At 33.7% G+C, this 23,860-nt stretch overlaps 2 protein-coding genes across 2 annotated transcripts; one reads left to right on the top strand and one right to left on the bottom strand.

The window, feature by feature from the left end:
* The first annotated feature begins 1,609 nt into the window (after positions 1–1,609).
* On the top strand, positions 1,610–6,543 carry LOC145030712 (endoglucanase 2-like). Its single transcript, XM_078979111.1, has 6 exons — positions 1,610–2,022; positions 2,490–2,773; positions 3,644–4,081; positions 4,940–5,081; positions 5,158–5,324; positions 5,957–6,543. The coding sequence occupies exons 1-6, from the start codon at positions 1,830–1,832 to the stop codon at positions 6,287–6,289; spliced, it is 1,557 nt and encodes a 518-aa protein (XP_078835237.1). The 5' UTR covers positions 1,610–1,829; the 3' UTR covers positions 6,290–6,543.
* Positions 6,544–6,576: 33 nt separating this feature from the next.
* On the bottom strand, positions 6,577–12,135 carry LOC145030713 (cytokinin riboside 5'-monophosphate phosphoribohydrolase LOG7-like). The gene is made up of 7 exons (XM_078979112.1): positions 11,900–12,135; positions 9,839–9,936; positions 9,136–9,166; positions 8,952–9,051; positions 7,856–7,926; positions 7,195–7,338; positions 6,577–6,984 (listed from the first exon to the last, which is right to left on the bottom strand). Exons 1-7 carry the CDS (start codon positions 12,050–12,052, stop codon positions 6,889–6,891), a joined length of 693 nt encoding a protein of 230 aa, XP_078835238.1. The 5' UTR covers positions 12,053–12,135; the 3' UTR covers positions 6,577–6,888.
* Positions 12,136–23,860: the final 11,725 nt, after the last annotated feature.

The following is a 23,860-nucleotide window of genomic DNA, read 5'->3' as shown; positions in this document are numbered from 1 at the left end:
TTCTGCATTTATATATTACCCTGATGTATTTGGATGTTAATGATACATTTTGATTCATCATGATTTTTATGATGTTATTTTGGATATTAATTTAAAAATTGAAATTTTTAGTCTTAATTATTGGGATGTTACACAAGTAAAAAAAAATCAAGATTGTGTTTCGTTTTTTTCTGTGCTGCGTGTTTATTTTGTTTGGGGACAATGAACATTTCTCATGAAAATTTCTAGTGTTCGATGCATGACTAATGAGTTGGGTAATCTTGTCAAGATCAATATCCTATATATAATCCTTTTTTGCTTTTCAATATCATGATTGTAAGATCGGATCATGATCCTAGTATCCTACCAATATTATATATTTATAAACTTAAAACAAAAAAAAAATACATCACCATCCCCCTGTTGATTATTAAGAAGTTATTTAAAGTTCAAACATTAGTGATACCGGATGCTATATGATCTATTCTAATATAATAAATGGCGAAATTTTGCAGACACATATACCAACCAATAGTCAATATGTCCACCTGGATAATTTATGTACAATCGACCATGTGGAACTAGTTTGACCATATGGAACTAGTTAGCGACACATATACCAACCAATAGTCAATATGTCCAACTGGATAATTTATGTACAATCGACCATATGGAACTAGTTTGACCATGTGGAACTAGTTAGCATCTGGTAGAGCACAACCTTACCTTTTTATATTCATAAGCTTGAATCTTACTAGTTTCTTCCTAATATTCCATTTGAATTTTGAGTTGCTTCTTGATTTTATTTTATTTTTTTATTTTTTTTTTCTTTTGATTCTTAGTTTGATTTTTGAGGGTATGACGGGTTTCTCAAGTACTTGAAGTGAGAAAGTTTTTGTGTGTGTGTGTGTGCACGCGTGTTTACCTTACCCTTTAATCCTTATGATTCAAAAAGGTTAAAGTAATATGTACAAAACTATTAGGTAATTCTTGAATTAAAATTTTGATGGAATTATAGGATTGGATCGGATCCCAATCTGAAATACAATATTATGAAATACGATATTATACAAAACTTGATCCTAATATGATCCATATTATTTTTTTAGAGGTAGGATCGTTTGCTCGTAAAATCATATGATTAAGATTTGGATCTTGTCAGACGTGGTTTGATCGTCGATACATTATAACGGGTTGCGGTCATCTCCGTGCTTACTCTCACACATCATAACCCGTTGTTCGGCTCATGTAATGAGTTGTCTCATGCTCACCCTTAACAATCTTGTGTTATAAACAAATCTTACACAACAATTTTTGGTCATGAATAATACTTATATGTGTTTTTTTCTTCATATTGCACAACCATCTAAAGTGTAAATTACTATGTATTAAAAAATTTGTTGTAAATAACTCCTATGTAAAATACCTTAGGGAAATTAAATATCTTTTATTTTTTGTTTTTACAAATCCACATATCCAACTAAATGGTTACAACATATAATACTCATTTAATGAAATTTAATAATTGTTTAGTATATTAATGTGACACAAAGAACAAAAATATAATCAATACCTTATAATAGCCGGTCAAAAGAAGAAAAACAAATTCAACATCAGGAGAAAAGTTATCTGAGTTCGGTATTGGCGCGGAAAGTGGAAAATGAACAAGAAAAACATTCATTGTTCAACGTTGTCAAAAATACAAAGATCAAATCCAGTGAATGCCTACAATTTTGTCGTAAACATTGTTGAATTAATTGCTCAATTTGACAGATTTCCATCGGCCATTTCTAATTTCAATCAATTCAAGAATCGATTTTGTTCAAATCTGAGGACTAATCGCGGCAAAGATGACGGGAAAAATAGGCGAACGAAAGAAATCTCGAGGCTTTTTATTGTTCATTTTGATGATAGCATTGGGGGTGGTTGCGTTCGCTGTAGTGCTTACTTACACCAAGAAATTTGTGTATGGAACAGGTATCGTCTCTAAGAAATATGGCGATGCTCTAAAGATCGCTATGCAGTTCTTCGATGTCCAAAAATGTAAGGCTACCCGTTACATTAGTCGTAATTTATCTCTTTAATTTGATGTTTAGCTCGATTTATTTCAAGTTTATCTTCCATTTATGATCAAGCTTACATGTAATCTTTGAATCATAAGCATTCGTTGTACATGTGTTTTGGGACAATTTATCTAAATGTTACGATGATCGCTTTTTAACTTTGGATTGAGAGTAATTTAGACGTCAAAAAACCACTTCTGAATTGCATAGCAGCTAAAGTTACTTTTTTTGATTCTTCTTTAACCCAATTCAAGAGATTTTTGCTCTTGTTTAAGAAGATTACTCTTGTTTTTACTGTTCTTTTTGGTCATTTTATGTATTAGTTCTTCCAATATTAAGAACTGTCTCCTAAAAGGGCAAACAAGGACTCACACTGGATCTCTTGTTTGTGTAAAAGACGTGAATGCCCTCTTTATCCTGAATTATGATATTTCCATTGTGTTGTAGCTGGAAAGTTGGAGAACAATAAGATAATATGGAGGGGAGATTCAGCTTTAAATGATGGGAATGAAGAAGGTGTTGATCTTTCGAAAGGAATGTATGATGCAGGAGACCATATGAAGTTTGGATTCCCAATGGCATTTACAGCTACTGTTCTTTCGTGGGCCATACTCGAATATGGTGATCAAATGGAAGTAGTGGATCAATTGCAACCTGCTAAAGAATCACTTAAATGGATCACTGATTACCTTGTTAATGCTCATCCTACATCTAATGAGCTTTATATCCAGGTAAACTCCATGATGATGTTAACCAAATCATTGCTTATGAGTTTTGTTTTATATAATTCAACTTATTTTTGGATCTGTTTGATTGGATGGAATGGAATGACAGGATAAATGAAATAGTTATGGTAATGAAGTAAGAAAGGTTATGGAATCAGTAATTACTTTCCATGATCATGTTTCGGTAGCGTGTAGGAGTGGAATTAAGTTTTATATGATTTTTTTTTTCTTTTTTATATTTTATGTAACTAAAGTGTTAACTGATTGTTTTATAACTTGATAATATGTTTAAAATGAGAATTGTTTATTCAAGTGTAGAGTTTTTACTATACTCTCTGTTCATAATTAATTTATGTTATAAAGATTTAATTTACTAAACATAAAAAATTAAGCACAATATTGAAACCCAAATAAGATTATAACAATAAATATATTTTGTAGTTACATTTAGAAAGATAATATTTTAATTTAATTATAACCGTGGAATTTTTTTAAAAAGGATACATGTCACTAAAAATTACATAAATAAACATAGGTTTTATTGCAACTTTTCATACCATTATGGAATGAAAAAAAAAACACCTTAAAAGTAAGAAATAAAAATTATTTAATGAAAATAATCACATTCGTCGAAAAATGGCCCATTCCACCATGCAAAATAAAAGCTTGTTCTCATTCGAACGGAATAAACCATTCCATTCCATTCCTTTCCAATGGAATAAACCATTCCATTCCTCTCCTTTCCTTTCCGAATCTCATCATACTAGAATAAAAGACAACTAATATTAACCAATTTACATCTATTTATGAAAAAATACAAACAATATGTAACCAAAAAACCTATAAACACGATGACGTGGCACTTATTGTTGCCAGGTTGGCGATCCAGTGAAGGACCATAAATGTTGGGATAGACCTGAAGACATGACTGAAAAAAGACCTATAAAAAAAGTCAACCCTTCAGCCCCAGGGTCAGATGTGGCGGCTGAAACAGCAGCAGCCATGGCTTCCGCATCACTAGTGTTCAAGTCTAGCAATTTGAAATATTCAAAGTTGCTGTTGAGTCATGCTGAGGACTTGTTTTCTTTTGCTAATGAGAATAGAGGGAGTTATAGCGAAAGCATCCCTGAAGTTGAAGATTATTACAATTCAACCGGTTTTGGTGATGAGCTTTTGTGGGCAGCTAGTTGGCTTTATTATGCAAGTAAAGATAGAAAGTATCTTGAATTTGTAACGGGTGAAGATGGAGAAAAGTTTGCTAATTGGGAAACTCCTACTTGGTTTAGTTGGGATGACAAGCTTCCTGGAACTCATGTAAGATTTCTCTCTTTTTTTTTTTTTTTTTCTCTTTTAAATCGATAACTTCAAGAAACTGATACATTAATTGTTGTCTCTTAAGAGACTTAGGTGTTAGTTTCTTTTTCACTTAATGCAGAAAGAAACGATTTAAGCAAGACCCTTTAAGTCGTAACGTTTTACAAATTTGTCATTATGTGTTTTTTTTTTTCTTATTTTTGCACAAGCATGGTGTCGTTTTCTCAACAATCTTTTAAGCATTGCTTATCTAGATTGAACTTTATCCAAATAATTTAGGGAAATCTCCAAATAAAGTCTCAATATTTTAGACCAGTTTACGGTTATTTTTTTTAAAGAAAAATCCCAATTATTTTATATTTTTGTCCAAATTAATGAAACAGTTCTTATTTTTTTTCAACAGAAAATGACAGATTGTCGTATAAAATTATATAATCAAGACTTTTCTATTCGAAAAATAAATGTTGGGATTAAACCGTAAACTGAACCAAAATATTGAGACTTTATCGAAGACTTCCCAATAATTTAATGGATGAAAAAAAGTATAACAAGCTAAAGATTGTACTAAATAAAGCTTAGGTAAAGTTGGGAGACCTAAATGGGGTTTAATTGGTTTCATTTTTGCTACATTTTGGGGGTGATTTTTCTTGATGTATTATTCCCTTATGTCACAAAATAAATTCTTAGGTTTGATTTTTAGTACATAGTCTAATGAATATATTCGACACTTAGGTAAAAAATAATATGTCTTAATAAGGACAAAATTAAGGAATCGTGTTATATCCTATGTAACAAACGCAACCTATGAAACTATTAGGAAACTCGATAAATATTTGAGTATTTGAATGGGCATATTAGGTTTTGTTGTCAAGGTTAAGCTTCTTTGGTCCTGAAGTTGTAGCAGAAACAGAAAACATGGATATGTATAGAAAGTCAGCTGAAGCAGTCATGTGCAGCCTTTTGCCAGATTCTTCATCCGCAACATCAAGCAGAACAAAAGGTATTTTTCATATTTTAAAAGAACAGAACAGAACAGAACAATGCAAAGTGTTTCATTGTGTTTGTTGATAATGCAGGTGGTCTAATATGGGTGAGCAAGTGGCATTCGTTGCAACAACCTGTAGCTTCTGCATTTTTAGCTGTTTTATTTAGCGATTATATGATTTCATCGGATACTTCAAAACTCGAATGTAATTCAGATTCCTTCTTACCATCCGATCTCCGCATGTTTGCCATGTCACAGGTATTGTTTTGTCCATTCATTTCTTGTTTAACAAATAACTTATGGGAGATGTTGTTTTTGATAATAATAGTATTAATAAGGGTTAAACGCAAGAAATAATATTGTACTTTTATTTATTTATTTATTATATAAAATTCTACATTGCTATTTCTTGCACTTAGCGCTAATAATAATCACCATATTTCACATTGGGGAATTTTCATTGCGGTAATTTACTAGATTTTCCATAGTGTAATGCCCTGATAAAAGAGTTTGAAACTACAATATTAGGTACATTTTCTAAAGAACAATGTCTTAATAAAAGAAAATAGGATGCTATAATACTTAAATAAATGAAAGTACATTCTTATTTCATTCATTTATCCCTTCAAATAATCCACGAATTCATTACTAAAATTTGGTATATTTTTCAAAGTAAAATGTCCTTATAAGAAAAATTGTTGAAATTATATATTGGGTATATTCTTGAAAATATGAAAACACAATGTCTTAGCAAAGAAAAAAAAATTGAAAGTACAATTTTGTGATAGAAAAAAAAATGACACTAGGATACTATAATATACAAATAAATACAAAGTACATTGCTATTTTATGCATTTATCCCTACTAATAATCAACAATTTTTCCATTAGGCGGATTACGTATTGGGAGACAATCCAATGAAGATGAGTTATCTTGTCGGATACGGTAACAAATACCCGCAATATGTACACCATAGGGGAGCCTCGATACCTGCTAATGTGAAAACCGGTTGCAAAGATGGTTACAAGTGGCTCGAATCCAAGGAACCAAACCCTAATGTTGCAACCGGTGCACTTGTTGGTGGGCCCTCCAAAGCCGATAACTATATAGATTCGCGTAATAACTCCATGCAAGGTGAACCAAGTACGTATAATACCGCAGTTCTTGTTGGGCTCCTTTCGGGATTGGTGTCAGTTTCATCGGTACCTAAATCATTCAAGTGAAACATCGCATGCTCTTTTCATACAAACAGATAAGGGTTCGAGTTTCAAAAGGTCCAACGTGAGAGTTTGAGTTTAAATATAAATTGGGCTTCAAGTGGCAGTGTCAACCAGCTGAGACATTGTGCACCTGATTTATATCTTATATGATACTAAAGGGAAACCGAGATGAGACGGTATCCTAGAGTTTGAGATTGTTGGAAGGATAACACATATACATATTGGCGAATGTGATTATATAAATTATATTATTTGTGTGTGATTCTAACTAACTAAATAAGAATAAGGAATAGGAAAAACACATTTATAAATTAGAACATATTGTGAGTCTAGTTACAAGATAAGAAATCAATAAATATTTCAGTTTAATTATATATTAAAAAAACTACATAAAACACAATATTACTTTTTCGTGTTTTCCTAGCAATAGTACACCCGGTACAATCAAAATATACATGGAAGTAAACAAATCCATACACCCTCCCTCAAAGTCAAGGAGAGTTAAGATCCTATGTTATATATCAGAACAAACTTATGGTGGTCTACTCAATCTAACGGTTGTCAATGGTTTTCAGTTGGAAGTTTGTAGGGATGAGATTAAGTCAACGTGCAATCTCTGATTTAGCAGTATAACCCAATTGTTGCTCCATTTCCCAACTCAGTTTTACTTCACTCACATTCTGCTCTGGGTCGTATTCCTTCAAATTTAAATTTTATTTTCACATAAATGTTAAATATATAATAAAATATTCAAATGACAAACATTTTTATTCGAATAAAGAATTAAAAGATGTAATAAAAAACTACCATACTTTTACTTACATTTGATATTATTAAGTATAGTTATATATTTTCTATTTTTTTTGAAAGAATGTTTTGCTTAATTGTTCAAGAAAACGATTATATACCTCAAGCTTGGACAATAGTTCATGGGCAGTTTGGGCAGAAACGATAATCCCACGGGCAGCAGGGGAGACGAAACCTTCATCAACAGCCTTGTCTATGAAAGACAACAAAGAGTTGTAGTATCCATCTACATTCAACAACCCTACCTGTAAACATTTAAATCTTTTTAACAATATTGATCATGAAAAATGGTATGCTTTAAAAAAATGTTAAGAACTGTTTAATAGTTAAATATTGATCGAACCAACATTGAATCTGACCAAGTAAACCACATATCTGAGGAGTCAAAAGGAGTCATGATTGAATCAGTTGTTTCTAAATATGATATCAAACAACCTTAATTATCTAGTAGACTCAAACTCACCTCACCTTTAATGTACATTATTATATTATATATAGCCCATGTTAGGCCCCTTTTGTTATAGCCCATTGTACTTTGTATAGACTATGCTAGAATATGGTATCATATAATATGGTATCGGCGCTAAATTGGGCTATTATAGTCATATATATAAGCAAAAACTCATGCACACAAATTTTATCTTATCCAAATATTTTACTCAGTAATAAAAAGATGAAAATCCTTAAATAAATAATATTATAACATATAAAAAAGGATTAGTGCTACAAAAAATATCATTCATATTGAAAAATATTAATCACCGGTTTTTGGTGGATTCCAAGTTGTGCCCATGTAATTACTTCGAGAAGTTCCTCAAGTGTACCATAGCCACCTATAAAAATATTTACCGATATACAATATTAATAATAAGTGACACCTGCCCCTATTGATTTTTTTTGTGTTTAATGTTGAATTTGTAAAATGTAAAAAATATAAGGATCTTTTTAAATTTATTGCCTCAACAAAAACACAAAAAAGATAATTAGGCAATAGTAAGTTAATACACTTAATTTGCGAAGTCATAAATGAGATATATTTATTGTTTTGAGTTAGTTTCACCTTTTTTTGTTTTAACGGAAAATATAATATAAGTTTAAATTATTTATAAATTTATTTATGTTTCAGATAATATTTGAACTTTCAACCTCAAAGAAAAATGACAACATCTAATAACCCTAGATTAGAAACCCTTTGGTGAGTTAGATTAATAAAATAAAGCAATTTGGTTTTGCTAAATTAAATTATATTCAATATATTATTAAACTTTTCTTAGGTTTTTATTATATCATTTAATATATTTCCAATCGGGTAATTAGTATTAATAGAATCATCTACCGGTGATATTCAATATAGCAAAATTTATTCATTTAGATCTATTGAGGCTAATATTATTTTCCATTGTGATCATATATTGCAAATTATCCATTTCAAATTCAATCTTTTTTTTTATTTTTTATTTTTTTATTTTTTTGAAACGGCAAACTAACCAATCTACTCTTAATTAACCACCTATGTCTCCACCGAGACTTGAACTCCCGACCTCTCATATGAGATGGTCAATGTAATGAGAATGCATACAAATAAATTAACGACTTATTAAATACAATTAAAATATAAGCGATGGAAAGAACAAATTCAACAACACATCTTGAGTTTTATCTCATTTGTTTTTGTTTGTGTTTTATTTATTTATTTTTTTGTTTTCAAATTCTCATATTATGTAATCGAATTGAAAATAAAGATGCAAATACATCAATTTTTACTACGTTTATATATATATATATATATATATATATATATATATATATATATATATATATATAATTTCCGAAATGAAATTCTACACAAAATTGATACCTGGCAATGCTATAAAAGCATCAGCTTGTCGTGCCATCTCCGCTTTCCTTTGATGCATGTTCAACACTGGTTTAACTTCACCGATGGTTTCTCCGATGATCTGAACATATCGTATTTTTATTGTCTAATACAAAAACAAATAAATAAATAAATTAATAATTAACTAATGAACAAGAGACTCTACCTCTTTTGGCATCAACACTTTGGGTATCACCCTAAACATCAACAATAAACAATAAGCTTGAAATTTATACATGTACATAAATTATGAATACAAAACGATTATCCATTGAAAGTAACAAATTCTGTAAGAATGGAATTATCCACAAACCATTAACCATTTACATGACAAGTCCCACTCATAAAAGTGGAATTATAAAAAGCACCAATCAATCAGAAATAGGGTCTAATTGTCAATTTTTTTCTTTCTAAAATAGATACAAATTGGTAAGTTGCAAAATTAGAAACAATGACTAAACAAAAAACAAATTCGTATTCTATAGCTACAAAATTGACACAACGAAACGACAATACCAGTCCTTTTCCTCATAGTTTGGAATATGCATGATTTTGAAAAATCACCACTAATTTTTTATTTTGAAAAATTATGTTTCTGGTCATTTTTAGCAGAAAAAATCTACTACATTGCAAAATATTAGTATTTTATAAAATATAAATGAATAAATTATTCCCAAAAAAATTTAAAAATATTATTGTTCTACAAATTCTTGGTATTCCACGAAAATAACAAATAAACATAGAATCTGATTTTGTAAATTAATATAAATTCATGAAACTCGTTTTACAAGTAATTTTTACAAATTTATTATTTTATTTTCTGTCATGATCATATGACCTATTTTAATATTTTAGTGATTTATTCGTACCCTATGACATGGCAACCACCATCGAAAACGGCTTTTGAAACAAGACCCATCAACCCGATGCTTCCTCCACCGTATACCAAATCAATCCTCCTTTCAACCTGCAATTTCCAAATTATTTTAATTATACAGTTTAATAAATTAATAATTATCAGAAAAAAAAAAAACTTTTAAAGTTCTATAAAACACAATTGTTACCATTATTTTAAATAGGTCCAAAATTCATTGCTAACAAAATGTAAAGCCAAAATGACATCGGTTTGTATACCAAATGATGAAAAACTAGATGAGTATCATCAGGGCTACAAACTAGCTGAGTCGAGACTCATGCTTGGTTTGTTTAAAACAATTATAAAATGATTAATTATCGTAAACACGGTTAATCCGTTGATTTTGAAACCCCTATGTGATTAGTAAAATTAATGGTTCCTTAAAATTTTAGATCAACGAGAGATTAAAAATGGATAAAGATGGATTAGTAACATATAACGATAGATAGCCACATATTAATAACAGATTAGTAACATATCATCGAAAAATTAAAATTGTGGGCTCTTTCACAAAACATGAGATCATACACCTAACACCTCCTCAAGGTATCGAGTTGAAATTATATTAATGTAATTCTTTTAGACTTTGTTTGAAAACCGCTGAATGTTCTTTCCTAGACTGTGTCAAAAAGTATTGTATATTTTTATAGAAAAGACAAGTTTTAATTGTAATGGGATTTCTTTTGTAAGTATTTAAATAAATTAAACAAGGCCTTTAGCTTTATTGACTGAAGTAATTGATCCATGTCCTTTTTTTATATGTATATTAAATTATTATTATATAAATAATGAAAACATGTGAACCAAAGTTTACTTACGTGTTACAAATGAACTAGTAGCATTTATTTATTTATAAAAGATTATTATAAAGTAATTATAGTATATGATTTGATATATTTAAGCTCAACCAGGCCACTAAAAATGAAACTTGTTCTCACTTTTTACTTTTATATTAAAATTTATCCTTCCATGTCGGTTAATATGAAATCCATTACACCATGTAGACACATGACAAATAGTTGACCTAGTAATTATCATACCGGCCAGGTATGTTTAGGAAAGTTAACTCAAAGCTAAAATTATAACTGTTATTTTTGTAAAATGTTTAGGCAAAAAAATCATAAATTTTTTGAAATGTGTAAATCAATATAAATATATCAGTTAAAAATTAATAGCTTTTAAAAACTATTGGATTTAATTTTTGAGTTAGAAAATTTTCATTTAATATTAAAGTTTTAAACTTATAATCTCAAATAAATCATTTATTATTATTATTATTATCATTATTATTATTGTTATTATTATTATTTTAATTTCAGGTTCTGTTTTGAAGTTGGTTGACGAACATACCGTTGATATTTTATAAGAAAATCATTTCCTTTCTTGATAAAAACGCGCAAAGAAGCCATTGTAATTGGAAAACATGAATACAATGTCAAAATTTATACATGTATACTTTTGCTTTCCTGAAAGATAAAAGATGGACTATGATCATTTTATATATTCATATAATTTTGTAAATATGAACCTTTGTACGATTATTTTGATATAAAATATCAAATACCATCGTTAGAAATTTATATATAGAGCCAATATAGACCATTTGTCGCTTTGCATGGGGTTCAAAAGTAGTGCATGTACTTCCATAAGGGTCATAGCCATTTATTAACTATCGCACACGTTGAATTTCAATTATATAATGATTTTTTCATTGCAAAAATCCTTGTTTTCGAGTTAAAGTGAAAAATATATACTTCGAGTAATCCATTATTAAAAAACATTTAAAAAGAATACTAATAATAAATCTATCATTTAAACAAAATTTTCCCTTAACAGAACAATTGTAATCCATTAAGAAGTTTATCTCTTAGACATGTAATTTAATTGTCAAGACTCGATGATCAGTTGTTTTTAATCCAACTGTATCTGTTAAGTTCTTGATGAACCTAGTTAGAGTAAAACTCTGAAATAAAAGTAATTTCTTTAACGTTATAAGAAGAAGACACGTGTGTACCAATTGGTTGCCGAGTTGGACGGCGGCATGGCGGTAGATGGGGTTCTTGCCGGAGCTACTTCCACAGAAGACACAGATCCGGTTAAATCTGGATGGTTTGGTGGTGGCTACCATCGTTCCTCCGCCGTGTCTTGGAGGTTTATTACTTTCCATTTATGGAAAAGAAATCTCTATAAAAAAATTTCGACTTACTTGCGAGTGTAGAGAGAGAAATAGAGAGATGTTAGTGGTGGGAGAGATGGGGTGTGTGTATATATTCTATTCCATCCCAAACACCTGGCAACATCTCGTCATCTTATTATTTTTTTATTTACAAAAAGACAACATGGGATCGCTTTCATATACAAAGTGAGAAACATGATTTAGTCTTTGCTATTGCATCATTGCTTCATGTGCTTTGCTTCCCATTTTCATCTCTAGTTAATTGTTTACTTTACTGCCATCATATACAGTCATGCGGACGCAGAAATAAATATTAGGGCTGTATAGTTATTCAAGGGTTGTGCTATTATTTTTCCAATGAAATCTGTCACTAAAAGGGTTTTACGGACATACTTATATTAACTTTACACTTTTAGGATTTTCAGATTAATTTCCAACGGATTCGTAACAGATTTTTGATGGATTTGTGATAGTTTTTGACAAATTTACACGAAATTTTGCATTTGGTGGTAAACTGGAATGATTGTCCTTACTAACATGAGACACCAAGTAGGTTCGCCCCTATAGAAACTAAAACCGTGGGTGGGCCAGAAATATTACGTCTAAGAATGATCCATGCTCTAAAAAAGGATTTTATGATCAAATATTTTGTGAGTTTGACTTATTCTCGATCAATCAATTTGACAAAGGTATAATATGAATTTTAATGTTTGATAACTATAGTAAAAATTGAATTAGTTAATAACCCTATAAAATAGGTATATCAATTTCATGCCTTAACAATACCAAGGCCATCACCTTCCTTGTCCTACCATATCATTAGGTTTAACACCATCAACACCGACCTCCTACCATGGCTCTGTTCAGAATATCGAGCACCCACAAGGACATTAGACCGTCTTCGACAACCAAATGCCTCCACCATCCGTTGCCCAATACGACAACTAAGTTTCGTCTTCATCATCGTTGCTTACAACCATAAAGTTTTTTTTACACCTCTCTTTTTTGTGATGTGCAAGAATTCAAGAAAACTAAGTGCGGGGTTACTACCGAAAAAAATTACTTGAATTTCATACAAAACTTTTTCATGCACAAAATCACGTCACAGTTATTATTAATTCGACATAATTAAACCTTTTAGTTTAACGTCCTAAAAATTCATCATATTTTCCCCGTTTTTAAAAGAGAACAATGACATCCATTCCATTAAATTCCAAATCATAAATCCAATGTTTTCAATCGACAAGTTGATGTGACAAAAAAATTAGAGTTTTAGATATATTTATGCGGAAATCTAAAAATTGCCAATAATGATGTAAGTGCAATGGATCAAGCCGGAGCCTTCCCTGAGAAAGTATCTGAAAAACATTAATCTACAACTGTAAGCACAAAGCTTAATGAGTTTCCCAAAATACTATAGACATCATAGTGATAACTTTACATTCAAGTATTGGCCTCATTATCTAACGATTCATTCTGATCTTGCTATCATTCCAAATGAGCACTCTTTGACTAATAGCCCATCTCGATCTTGTCATCAACCCGTTGAATACTCTTTGACTTACAACCTACCTCGATCTTTGTCATGAGCCCATTATGACACATAACATACTAGTTAACAAGTGACAAGCAACAAGCAACAAACAACATTCTCAATCACATTCCATAAACAAGTCCCTACTGGTCTAGCTAACATACTAACATGTTACAGTATTACACATGCATCCAACACATAAATGATCCAATCATTACATAAGTAATATAGCGAGAAGACTCACATGAATCGAAAGTAAACTAACAAACACTAGGAGCATGAAGAATCAACAACATAAACCACATAGACAACGCCATAATGCAAGATCTTAAACCCTAAGTCCATTAATCTCACTAAAAGTTCATAACCTATGCATGGAATCAAAAGAACCCACACATGGTGTAGCATCCCGTGTTTCCATGTATTTTAAAATCCTTCCTTCAGTAAATTAATATGTCATGATTGGTCCTTGATATTGGTTGAGTTTTGCCCTAAGAGGCCCGATGGGTAAATTTGTAATTTTGGTCGGAGTGGGAGTATGCTAGACATACATATGAGTACGCTAGGCGTACTACTACGTTGGGTGTACGCGTATGTACACGGGGTGTGCGTATGTCCGAGTGAAACCCTAACTTTTAGGGTTTTCTGGGTATTTAAACCACATTATGGACCCTTTATGTGACAACCTGAAATTTCCATTCGGTCAAACCCTAAAAGTCAACCACTTCGTAGCACAAGTCAATGTCATTATTTCTTATTTTTAAGAAAAATAAAGTTCGTTTGATTATTTTAATATTATTTTTAAGCGAACGGGTGTAAGAAAGTGTCGTCCCGGGTTTTGATTTTTGAAAACCGCAAACACTTCGCGTATTAGAAACACCCGACCAAACTTTTATGTTTTGGGTTTAGAAATCATCAAAACCGTAAACTCATGCCTATGTATGAGTTTACTCCCCAAGTAACTAGTCATTTGTGTTTACTCCCTAAAAAGCCAAAAGAGTAAACTCCAAGTTTTCTCTCAAGTATCATCCAAGATTAAATTCCAAATCTTCAATCTTGTAAGTGTTTTAACCCTTTCAAGTTAGTAAAACACTTAATCTAGTGTTTGTGCATCTATTCATCCATTCATTTCCGATTTTTGTTTAGATTTTCCAAAACACCAAGAACACATACTAAGTGTTCTTGGCTTTCTAGCTCAATTCAAGCTTCCTTATGTAAGCACTTCTATCCTAGAGTCATTTAAAGCTAGCTATGCATGTTTATACCAAGGAAATTTGTCAAGAACACAAATGTATGAGTGTTCACGGTCCAAGAATGTTCTTGGGCCATAAACACCCTAAAATGCACCAAAGTGTGCATAAGTCCTTCTCAAAGCCTTAGTTTGTTGTTTAAGCCTTCCAAGAAATGATTAAACCTTCCTTTGATGTGTCTAAGCCCTGAAAATCACCAAATACCCACAAATATATGTGTTTACGGTTTGGAGATCTCCCAAAAACCGTAAACACTCAAAAGTATGTCCATATGGGTTATTTTCCTTCCTTAGGCTTATAAACTAGCACATGCACGTAGCTAATTGTGTTAGGGACTTGAAATCTTGGCCATACACTCCTCCATATGGGTTTACGGTTTTGAACTCAAAGGAAAATGCCATTAGGCCATAAACTCCTCAAAGGAGGTGTTTTGTTGCCCTAGTCCCTTCCAAAGGCTAAACCACTTAGGAAGATTGCTCCAAGAGGCGTGCTAAACCACCAAACAACACCTAGTCATTAGGACTAGAGTTTACGACCGTAAACTCTAGAGTTTACTGCCGTAAACTCTTTGTGTCATGACCATCAAAACCGTAAACTCCAAGGGAGTTTACCCTTGAACCACAAACACACTAGCCTTTCCCTACAACACTTAGATGCAACCCTTGAGACTTATAACACTTGTATAAAGTGTTTAACATGTCCTAGAGTGTCTTAACTTTGTTTATTAGTTGTTTAAAGACTAATTGTGTATATACATATATCCTTATATGTTATTAGGATCTTTGTGCGTGTCTAAGTCTTCACTTGACACCAAGCACTTATCCGACACTTCCTTCCGATCCACTTACTACAGGTGAGTTCATACCCCTTAACTAATGTTTTAAATGTTTTTAAATGTTTTATGGGCAGGGGGGGGGGATACAAGTAGAATCATGCTAATTATTGTATCAATCACATGTGATTAATAAGTAGAATTATGCTAGTTATTATATCAATCACATGTGATTAATATGCAACATTCAAATGATTCACTTCACTTTAACCATTCTTACCAAACAGGTTCCTCAAATGATTTTCTTAAATGTTTTATATGTTTAAAAATCCTTATTAAACGGTTCATTACACACTGTATGATCCTATTTCAAACCATTTTACTCCGATCTGTTTTACTCCAAGCTGTTATCAGAACGTTTTACTTCAAACTGTTTTTACTTCAAATTGTTTTATAGATTGACATCAAGTCGATCTTTTCTTAAGATAATAATTATGTTCAAAGGTTTTACAAAACTTACTTTATGCTTTTATATTATAAATTGCATGCCTATATATGTATAGTTATATGAGAAATGTTTAAAAGATATAGGAAGGCTATCCACCCTATTTCCTTTTCGCGCTTGAGATGTGGTCTGGTGGGATATCGGGTATCCGTCCGAAGGTCGTTTAAATATTAGTTATATATCATATGTACATATATAGTCATAAAGGCCCTTCCAGTTCATCCAATGCCCTTGGGTAGCAAGGGTATACATCCATGTTCATACGTACCAGTTATATTACTAGTAAGCTACCATATGGGTAGTTTAGGAAGATACTAGAACTATTATTAGAATGCAATACTATACAATGAGTCAGTTCATTCATGAGTCATACTTTCTAGAACATTACAGTACATTACTATACTTGCTAGATAGAGAGCACGTACACTACAACTAGAACATTACAGTACATTACTATACTTTCTAGATAGAGAGCACGTATACTACAACTATAACATTACAGTACATTACTATACTTACTAGATAGAGAGCACGTACACTACAGCTAGAACATTACAGTATATTACTATACTTGCTAGATAGAGAGCACGTATACTACAGCTAGAACATTATAGTACCTTACCATACTATTACATAGATATGGTCACATGATCACATGTACATGAGTACACTTACATGAATTACTAGTACATTTTTATATGTATAGATTCTGTTATATAATCCTCATTCTTATCTTTACCTTGTGATTCAATCACATAATCGACGAGATAGATTGGATTTTATATCCTAGTACCCAAGGATACGTTGCGGGACTGACCATTCCTAGAATCTCTGTTAGCTACAGAGGTAAAAGCACGTCCACGGATGTCAACGGTTGATACCATTACAGGTATACTTTTGGGGACTGACTATTCCTATACCTAGCTGTTAGCAACAGAGGTAAATGTACATCTACGGATGTCTTTAGTTAACATTGTTAGTTGCCCTTGTTCCAAAGGGTAATACTACTGTAGTTAGGTCTTGGTAGAAGACTACATTCAGAACAGTTAGGTCTTGGTAGAAGACTACATTCAAAATAGTTAGGTCTTGATAGAAAACTACATTGAGAACAGTTAAGTCTTGGTAGAAGACTCCTTCTATTACTAATAGGAATCATAGGGATTTCTAGGGTTTTTTCAAACGTTTACAGTTGTTTTACAAACCTCTTCATACTTACAGTTCATATACAAATTCTTACATATAAATACTTACGTACAAATTAAGACACTAAATACTTATGATCTCACCAGCTTTAAAGCTGATACTCGCTTTCAAAATTTCTTGTATCCTCAGGTCATCATAGACAGGTACTGATGCAAGGACTAAGGAAGATGGAGCTTGTTCAAGACCCATCTTTCATTTTGATTTATGCTTTAGTGTTTATCAAAATTTGATAGAACACATTTGTATAATAATTATATTATTAATGCAATGGATGATGTTGTTGCTTGTTTACTACTTTATATTGTTGTGATATTGTACATGATGTCCTCCGCCCCAGAACGTTTCCGTCGTTCTTGGTTTTGGGGTGTGACAGATTGGTATTAGAGCATTGTTTATAGTGAATTAAGTATATCAACCCATAAAAGATATACTAGCTATAAATACATAAGGGATTAAAAATACTCTGACCCAGAGTTTATACTTTAAATAATAAAATATTTGAGTAAGTATACGTGCTGCATTCATACTAAAATCAGTGTTACTAGGACAGTACAAAAGAATTACGATTGTTGGGCAATACAAGTGGGCTTAGAGACATATGGTCAAAACTGGGAAGATATAGCCTGATCACCTATATTATCCGAGAGTTGACTAGCATGTGCCTAAGTTTAATTGTGTGGTTGCAACAATGCTAAAATCTTACCAACCCTACCACAATGAGAACAATAGAACATAACATTAAAACTTTAAAATACTATAGGAGTATTTGGTGTTACTATAAGTACGTTATACTTGAGAACTAAAACGGGATTCTTCATTACTAAGTTGATAGTTGCTAAGTGGATACACTAAAGCTAAATGTAATTAGGATGTTATAGACTTAGAATTTGTGAAAATTTTACTTTACCCCAATTCTATGTGAATTTGAAGTTAAGGTCACTTATTCGAAGGCCTATCCTGTTTCGATTACATATAACTGGTATGCACTTCACAAATAGCAATGTAACTAATGAAGATTTTCTAAATAATTATCTAGATAGTTCGTCTAATAGTTATTTTCTTACCCTAATTCTCGCATAGATAACATGGCTGGACTCCATCCCCACGACAACCTGTTCCTTCCGAACGAAGTTATTGCTGGATGGTTTGAAGAAGAGCCAGAAAATGATCATCCTATCCCCGTGAATGATCACCATGATGAAGAACTTTTGGATGATGCTAATTCCGAACCCGAGGTTGAAGATCTACCCCAGGCAGCTCCTGTTCAAATTCCTAACCCTTGTCCGGCTTTTCATGGCCCGACGCCTCCATGGGTGGAATGTTTGGAAACATGGAGCCAAGGACAAGATCAGCCCATGCCATTTGATGGTGATTGAAACTTTTATGACCTGAGCAACGGGGGCTCAGCAGACAGAAGCTTGCCAATCCTGGTCCGCAGAGTGGCCCGAAATGAGATTCAAGGCAGGACAACCCTGTATCAGATCACTGAAGTTGCCACCAGTGCGAGAATGCATACCCTCTGCACCATTCGTCTAGAAGATGCTCGTGAAAGATCCAAGAGAAACCATGAAACCCTGCTACAGGCACTAGCTGAATCCCAAGCCGAAGTCATAGAACTCCGAGTACGACAGAGGGTGTACGAAAGACACCTACTCGATGTAGAACGTCAACTGGCTGAACTAAGAGTTCACCAGAGGGATTACCGTCGTCAGTAATAAATGTTTTACTTTATTTTCCTTGTTAAAAAGGAATGTTTTTCTGTCTATGCTAGATGTGGTATTTTCTATGAAATTATCTTGTACTGTAAGTACTTTAGTTAGGTCTTTATGCTGTCAAGAACTATCTTCTCTGGATATGATGTAAGACCTTTACAAGGTCATTTTCCCGAATCTCTACATCGTGAATATCAAAGATATTGACAGTCGGCTAACTTCTGTGTCATTCCTTTATTCAAGTACTCTCGTCATACTTTCATTGGAGTCTATTTGAAACATGCTTTAGCCAAGTCATTGGACTATAGTGATTTATCTCCGGAGATATTTCCAAGTCTCTTTCAGTGGTTGGATCTTGTTATTCACCAACCCACGATACCTCGATTCGAACGTCAAACGTCTTAAGACCAGTGTTCAAACTTACTTCCACTTATCACTAGGATTGCATCATAGGGATGTAGGTCAACCCTTCATAAACACACTTCCCCTCAGTACTAGGACTGCATCATAGAGATGTAGGTCAAACTTTCAAGAACATAGTCTTACTCTTTACTTGAGCAATCGAAGTACATCGAGAGTCAAACAGAATCGCTCACAAAAATCCTTATCTTTCGTATTAAAGAATCATGTCTTCATCCGGAAAAAGCCAGCCGAACAATGAAACTTCTGCTTTTCCTATGGACGCCGCTACATTTCAAACAACAGTTATAGCTGCCGTGGTGGCTTCCGTGACAGCTGTCCTTGCAAACCGTAACGCTGCCAACGCAAACAAGACTGATAGTGGAGTTGACAATTCCGATCGTGGTGATGATTTGGGAAATCAACAAGTGGTAACAGTCGCCACCACCAAAAACAACAACTCAGAGTTCAAGAAAAGAAAACGTCAAGCCAAAGTGGAACGAAACCGATTTCAGAGGATGGCCATGCCACAACAACCAGTGGCAACCCCTGCCATCCCAACACCCGCCAAGCGATATGAGGAAACACTTTCGAAGTATGACCGGTGCAACTATCACCATACGGGAATTTGCCGAGCAAGGCAATGCAACAATTGCAACAAGATTGGGCACATCGCTCGTTTCTGTAGAATTACCACCACCACTGGAGCTAGCCTAGTTTGTTATAGTTGTGGTGAGGCAGGGCACTATTATAGAAATTGTTCAAAGGAGAAAATTAACAAAAGCCACTGTGTCCCCTAACTCCTACTCGACACTTCCCCTAACTCCTACTCGACACTTCACTTCCACCACAAATGTTGGTGCTGCTCAGATATGTCACCAATGCGGTGAAATTGGGCACCTCAAGAAGGATTGCCCAATAGCAAAGAACTCGGGCGCTGATGGGAAGATTCTTAGGATCACAGCTGCAGGAGAACCTACTCCGGACCCAAGTAATGTATTTAAGGCGTTTTGTTGTAATAGACTTATAAACCATCCAAAACTAGTGCAACTAAAGTCTTATCTTTTGCGAGATCCCGTCGGTATGGGGATGCTCGTGCTGCGCATACTTGTCTTTTGTAGTATACCTTGGTAGCAACAATAGTCTTGTAGTAAATCTAAAGTACTGTAACTCTGTTCATGGTTGCACGGTTGTGTTTTGTCTGTAAACGTCTTATGTTCAAATCTAATGTCTTTAAGTTCCAGTGTGATTTTGACATTATCATACGAATCGATTCAATTTGATCCTCACGAAAAACAGCTTCATACGTACATCTCTTTCTTCTAGATCACTTTTCCAGCAAAGCCGTCATATCAGAACACCGAAGTGCTCTTGCCAGGAGTACCTCTTAGTTATTTCTTTCCGAAGAAATCCCCAAAGTACCACTCGTGCAGTACGTCAAGTTTAATCCAAGGATTCATGCGATTGAATCTATCACTGAGGAAGGTATACATAAGAGTGATATATAATCAAGCTTCTACAAGTTTAGAATTGATGATTCCACTTTAACTTCTTTTCCCCGATGGGATGTGAGCTTAGGGAAGAATCAGTTATTCGACTACCTTTTCAATCTTAATTATATACGACTCGTATACCCGTAGTTGTGATTGTGAAACCACGTATGAATTCTAATATGAACTTCAGGACGGAGAACTGCTTAAGCCTACGAGTAATCGCATCGTCATGAGAACAAACTTAGAACCCAATACGACTCCCGTAAACAGATCACCATATAGTTTAAACACCTACGGAGATACAAGAACAGTCCGGACAACTTAGCGAACCACACAGAAATAGAATTAGAAGAACAGGTTTCTCATCCTAGAGAACCCTGGTCATATTCTTCCAGAGATCGACGGATTGCATCGTATGTGCCTCGGATATTGAGGACTCTGTCAAGATTTTTATAGAAATCGTTATCTCTGCCTCGCATAGATGAAATGGTTGAACAAACGCAAGGAAAGAATTACTTCCAGGAATGGATCTGAGATCCGAATATCACCGGTTCGAGTGTTAGGGAAAGATGTCCGGAAGACTATCTCCTGAACTCGATGCAGACACTTTGAGTCCGTAGTGATACCTTTCGGATAGGATCAATACGCCAATAGTTTTCAGGAGCTGAATGAATAGGGTTACGTCTTTCTTACTTGGATCAGTTCGTCATTTCTCCATGTAATGACTTACTTATCTACCCTCGTAGTAAGAAGAAAACCCATGGAAACATTTCCTACAGAGGAACTTTTAGCGAAGTTCTCTAGGCACGAGTTTTGGAAATTGAAAAGTTAAATTTCTATGACACACTATTAGTAATGTGGGAAATTTTGAGTACTATTTCAATTTGTCAAAGCTGATGAGCAGTTATCGGCACTAGAGACGCCGACAGAAATTCGCCAAATTCTAGGTCTTACAGACCTACTGTCATAGTTCATCCAGAACCCCTCGCAAATCACTGGAAACCGTACGACCTTGACCCAGAAAGGAGTGACCCTTGACTGGGAAGTTAAACAAGAAAAGGAAACCTTGGAGATTCCAAGTGAGAGACCAAGTTCTTTAGGAAGTCTCACTCTAGGAATGGCTTAATACGCTTCGTAAAGAGTGGAAAGCTAAATCCAAGATAGGTAGGACCTCCGAGATTCTTACCAGGATCGGTCCTATACCTCGCACAAACTAAACCTACTCCGCGAACTCGGTAACGTACATTTTACTTTTCGCATCTTGACCTAGAAACCATACCTTTCTGATAGGACTCTTGTAAGTCCACTCGTTGAGACCCTCGCCTTCATATTAGAACCGGAGTGACCCTCGACCGAGTGGTCAAGCGGACGAAGCAACACGATTGCCCGTTAGTGAAGGTTCGTTGGGATACCAACCGAGGACCCGATTTCACTTAGGAGCGCTAGAACCAATCGATTAGGAAGTTTCCTCCTCTCGACTCGATCATTCATACCTACTTCCTTACCTAAATTCTAATTTCGGGATGAAATTCCCTTAACAGGGGGATGATGTGACAACCCGAAAATTCCATTCGGTCAAACCCTAAAAGTCAACCACTTCGTAGCATAAGTCAATGTCATTATTTCTTATTTTTAAGAAAAATAAAGTTCGTTTGATTATTTTAATATTATTTTTAAGCGAACGGGTGTAAGAAAGTGTCGTCTCGAGTTTTGATTTTTGAAAACCGCAAACACTTCGCGTATTAGAAACACCCGACCAAACTTTTATGTTTTGGGTTTAGAAATCATCAAAACCAGAAACTCATGCCTATGTATGAGTTTACTTCCCAAGTAACTAGTCATTTGTGTTTACTCCCTAAAAAGCCAAAAGAGTAAACTCCAAGTTTTCTCTCAAGTATCATCCAAGATTAAATTCCAAATCTTCAATCATGTAAGTGTTTTAACCCTTTCAAGTTAGTAAAACACTTAATCTAGTGTTTGAGCATCTATTCATCCATTCATTTCCGGTTTTTGTTTAGATTTTCCAAAACACCAAGAACACACTAGCTCAATTCAAGCTTCCTTATGTAAGTACTTCTATCCTAGAGTCATTTAAAGCTAGATATGCATGTTTATACCAAGGAAATTTGTCAAGAACACAAGTGTATGAGTGTTCACGGTCCAAGAATGTTCTTGGGCCGTAAACACCCTAAAATGCACCAAAGTGTGCATAAGTCCTTCTCAAAGCCTTAGTTTGTTGTTTAAGCCTTCCAAGAAATGATTAAACCTTCCTTTGATGTGTCTAAGCCTTGAAAATCACAAAATACCCGCAAATATATGTCTTTACGTTGGGATCTCCCAAAAACCGTAAACACTCAAAAGTATGTCCATATGGGTTATTTTCCTTCCTTAGGCTTATAAACTAGCACATGCACTTACCTAATTGTGTCAGGGACTTGAAATCTTGGCCATACACTCCTCCATATGGGTTTACGGTTTTGAAACCAAAGGAAAATGCCATTAGGTCGTAAACTCCTCAAAGGAGGTGTTTTGTTGCCGTAGTCCCTTCCAAAGGCTAAACCACTTAGCAAGATTGCTCCAAGAGGCATGCTAAACCACCAAACAACACCTAGTCATTAAGACTAGAGTTTACGACCGTAAACTCTAGAGTTTACTTCCATAAACTCTTTGTGTCATGACCATCGAAACCATAAACTCCAAGGGAGTTTACCCTTGAACCCCAAACAAACTAGCCTTTCCCTACAACACTTAGATGCAACCCTTGAGACTTATAACAGTTGTATAAAGTGTTTAACATGTCCTAGAGTGTCTTAACTTTGTTTATTAGTTGTTTAAAGACTAATTGTGTATATACATATATCCTTATATGTTATTAGGATCTTTGTGCGTGTCTAAGTCTTCACTTGACACCAAGCACTTATCCGACACTTC

The sequence above is a fragment of the Lactuca saligna genome, chromosome 2 (assembly GCF_052625555.1).
Source record: "Lactuca saligna cultivar CGN05327 chromosome 2, ASM5262555v1, whole genome shotgun sequence".
Lineage (NCBI taxonomy): Eukaryota > Viridiplantae > Streptophyta > Magnoliopsida > Asterales > Asteraceae > Lactuca > Lactuca saligna.
Note: the sequence above shows the minus strand (reverse complement) of the source record. Positions and strands in the feature narration are given on the sequence as shown.

Coding starts and splice junctions, on each gene's coding strand:
- LOC145030712 (XM_078979111.1), top strand. CDS start 1,830: ATGACGGGAAAAATAGGCGAACGAAAGAAATCTCGAGGCTTTTTATTG. Junction 2,023..2,489: donor GTTCTTCGATGTCCAAAAAT/GTAAGGCTACCC, acceptor ATTGTGTTGTAG/CTGGAAAGTTGGAGAACAAT. Junction 5,082..5,157: donor AACATCAAGCAGAACAAAAG/GTATTTTTCATA, acceptor TTGATAATGCAG/GTGGTCTAATATGGGTGAGC.
- LOC145030713 (XM_078979112.1), bottom strand. CDS start 12,052: ATGGAAAGTAATAAACCTCCAAGACACGGCGGAGGAACGATGGTAGCC. Junction 9,937..11,899: donor TCCAACTCGGCAACCAATTG/GTACACACGTGT, acceptor TGGAAATTGCAG/GTTGAAAGGAGGATTGATTT. Junction 9,052..9,135: donor AAGTGTTGATGCCAAAAGAG/GTAGAGTCTCTT, acceptor CGATATGTTCAG/ATCATCGGAGAAACCATCGG.